The sequence below is a fragment of the Amphimedon queenslandica genome, unplaced genomic scaffold (assembly GCF_000090795.2).
Source record: "Amphimedon queenslandica unplaced genomic scaffold, v1.1 AMPQUscaffold_9929, whole genome shotgun sequence".
Classification (NCBI taxonomy): domain Eukaryota; kingdom Metazoa; phylum Porifera; class Demospongiae; order Haplosclerida; family Niphatidae; genus Amphimedon; species Amphimedon queenslandica.
In genome coordinates, this window is record NW_003549800.1 from 3,265 (window position 1) to 4,655 (window position 1,391).

The 1,391-nt window shown below is 32.3% G+C and overlaps 1 protein-coding gene across 1 annotated transcript in view; it reads left to right on the top strand.

Annotated features, from left to right (window-relative positions):
* Positions 1-1,361, top strand: part of LOC109590503 (cytoplasmic dynein 1 heavy chain 1-like) — a 3,127-nt gene extending 1,766 nt beyond the window's left edge. Inside the window, exons 3-6 of the mRNA XM_020006404.1 lie at positions 277-416; positions 482-557; positions 831-1,003; positions 1,147-1,361. Of these exons, the coding sequence (XP_019861963.1) occupies positions 292-416; positions 482-557; positions 831-1,003; positions 1,147-1,261 (489 nt within the window). The 5' untranslated portion in view covers positions 277-291 and the 3' untranslated portion in view covers positions 1,262-1,361. The remainder of the gene's footprint in view (positions 1-276; positions 417-481; positions 558-830; positions 1,004-1,146) is intronic.
* Positions 1,362-1,391: the final 30 nt, after the last annotated feature.

A 1,391-nucleotide genomic window follows, 5' to 3' on the forward strand; every position in this document is an offset into this window, starting at 1 on the left:
ATATTTTTTGATATGGTATACTTGTCCTTATGTTGTGTATAAAGTTTTAGCTGATTCCGATCAAATTTGGATTTTTTATGAATTTTTAAAGTTGCTCAAAAAGCCATGTACTGAAAAGCCTCAAATATAGCCAAACACCCAAATGAATCTAAAATGCTAAATTAATGCACACAATTAAAAGTGAACTTGAGACATTTTTATTCATTTTATTTCTTTGTAATAATTGTGTACCTTATTGTATTGATAATATTGTATCCTCTTATCTCTCTCCTATAGTTGAGTTATGCTGATATGATGAAGAGAGTTGATCCGTTACATAAAGAATTGAAAGATTTGGAAACCAAAGCTGAGGACACTCGTCAAAAAGGAGAAGAAATAACAAAAATAATAGCAGAACTTGAAGCCTCTATAGCAAAGTAAAGAACAAAACAAAATACATTAAAAGTGAAACTTATATTTTTAATTTTATTTCTTTACTTAGATATAAAGAAGAATATGCAATGGTTATATCTGATGCTAGTGTTATTAAGAATGATTTATCAACTGTTGAGAAAAAGGTAAAGTATTTTAATAATTAAAGATATTTATGCACCTACCTACATACAATGCATGTATCTATAATATAAAGATAGTTGTATTAATAATCTCTTCTCTACAATGTACATTTAGACGTAGATCATGTACACACGTACATGAATTTATGAATTACAGTGCATGTACTACATTGTATGTATGAGATTTTATGCTTGCATATTTCTATGTGAAAATGTCTTTGTTATCTTCTTTGTTTTTTCTGTTTGACTCTCTTTCCCCTTTCTATTTTTCTCCAGGTTGTTGGTCTTAATGTCTCATCAGCCACTACCCCTGAGCTATTATTAAAGAGGTTTGATCATTACTGTGAGTACAAGAGGACTCCCAATGGAGTTGTGATGGCTCCTTCTCAACTCGGAAAGTGGCTGGCTCTCTTCTGTGACGAGATTAACCTTCCAGACCTTGACAAATGGTAAGGAGTATTGATTTTACAATAAAATTAGTGAATATAAAGTTATAACAAGCTTATGTGAATCCATTCAATCCAAATACACTTTAGAGAGATATCATTCTCTTTTTTAATGTTTCATTAAAAATTCTTTTTTCTAATTAAAGGTACTCAGAGAGTAATATCGTTCTTACATCAGATTGTCGAGCACGGCAGATTTTACAGGACTTCCGATCACACGTGGGTGACAATAGAGAGGATACAGTTTGTAGGAGCGTGTAACCCACCGACTGACCGGGGAAGGAAACCACTGTCTCACAGGTACAGTATGCTGTAGTGGGCATTGAATACTGTATTATTTGGGAGGGATACATTTTGTATTGCAGTATACCATATAGCACTTTAATTGGGA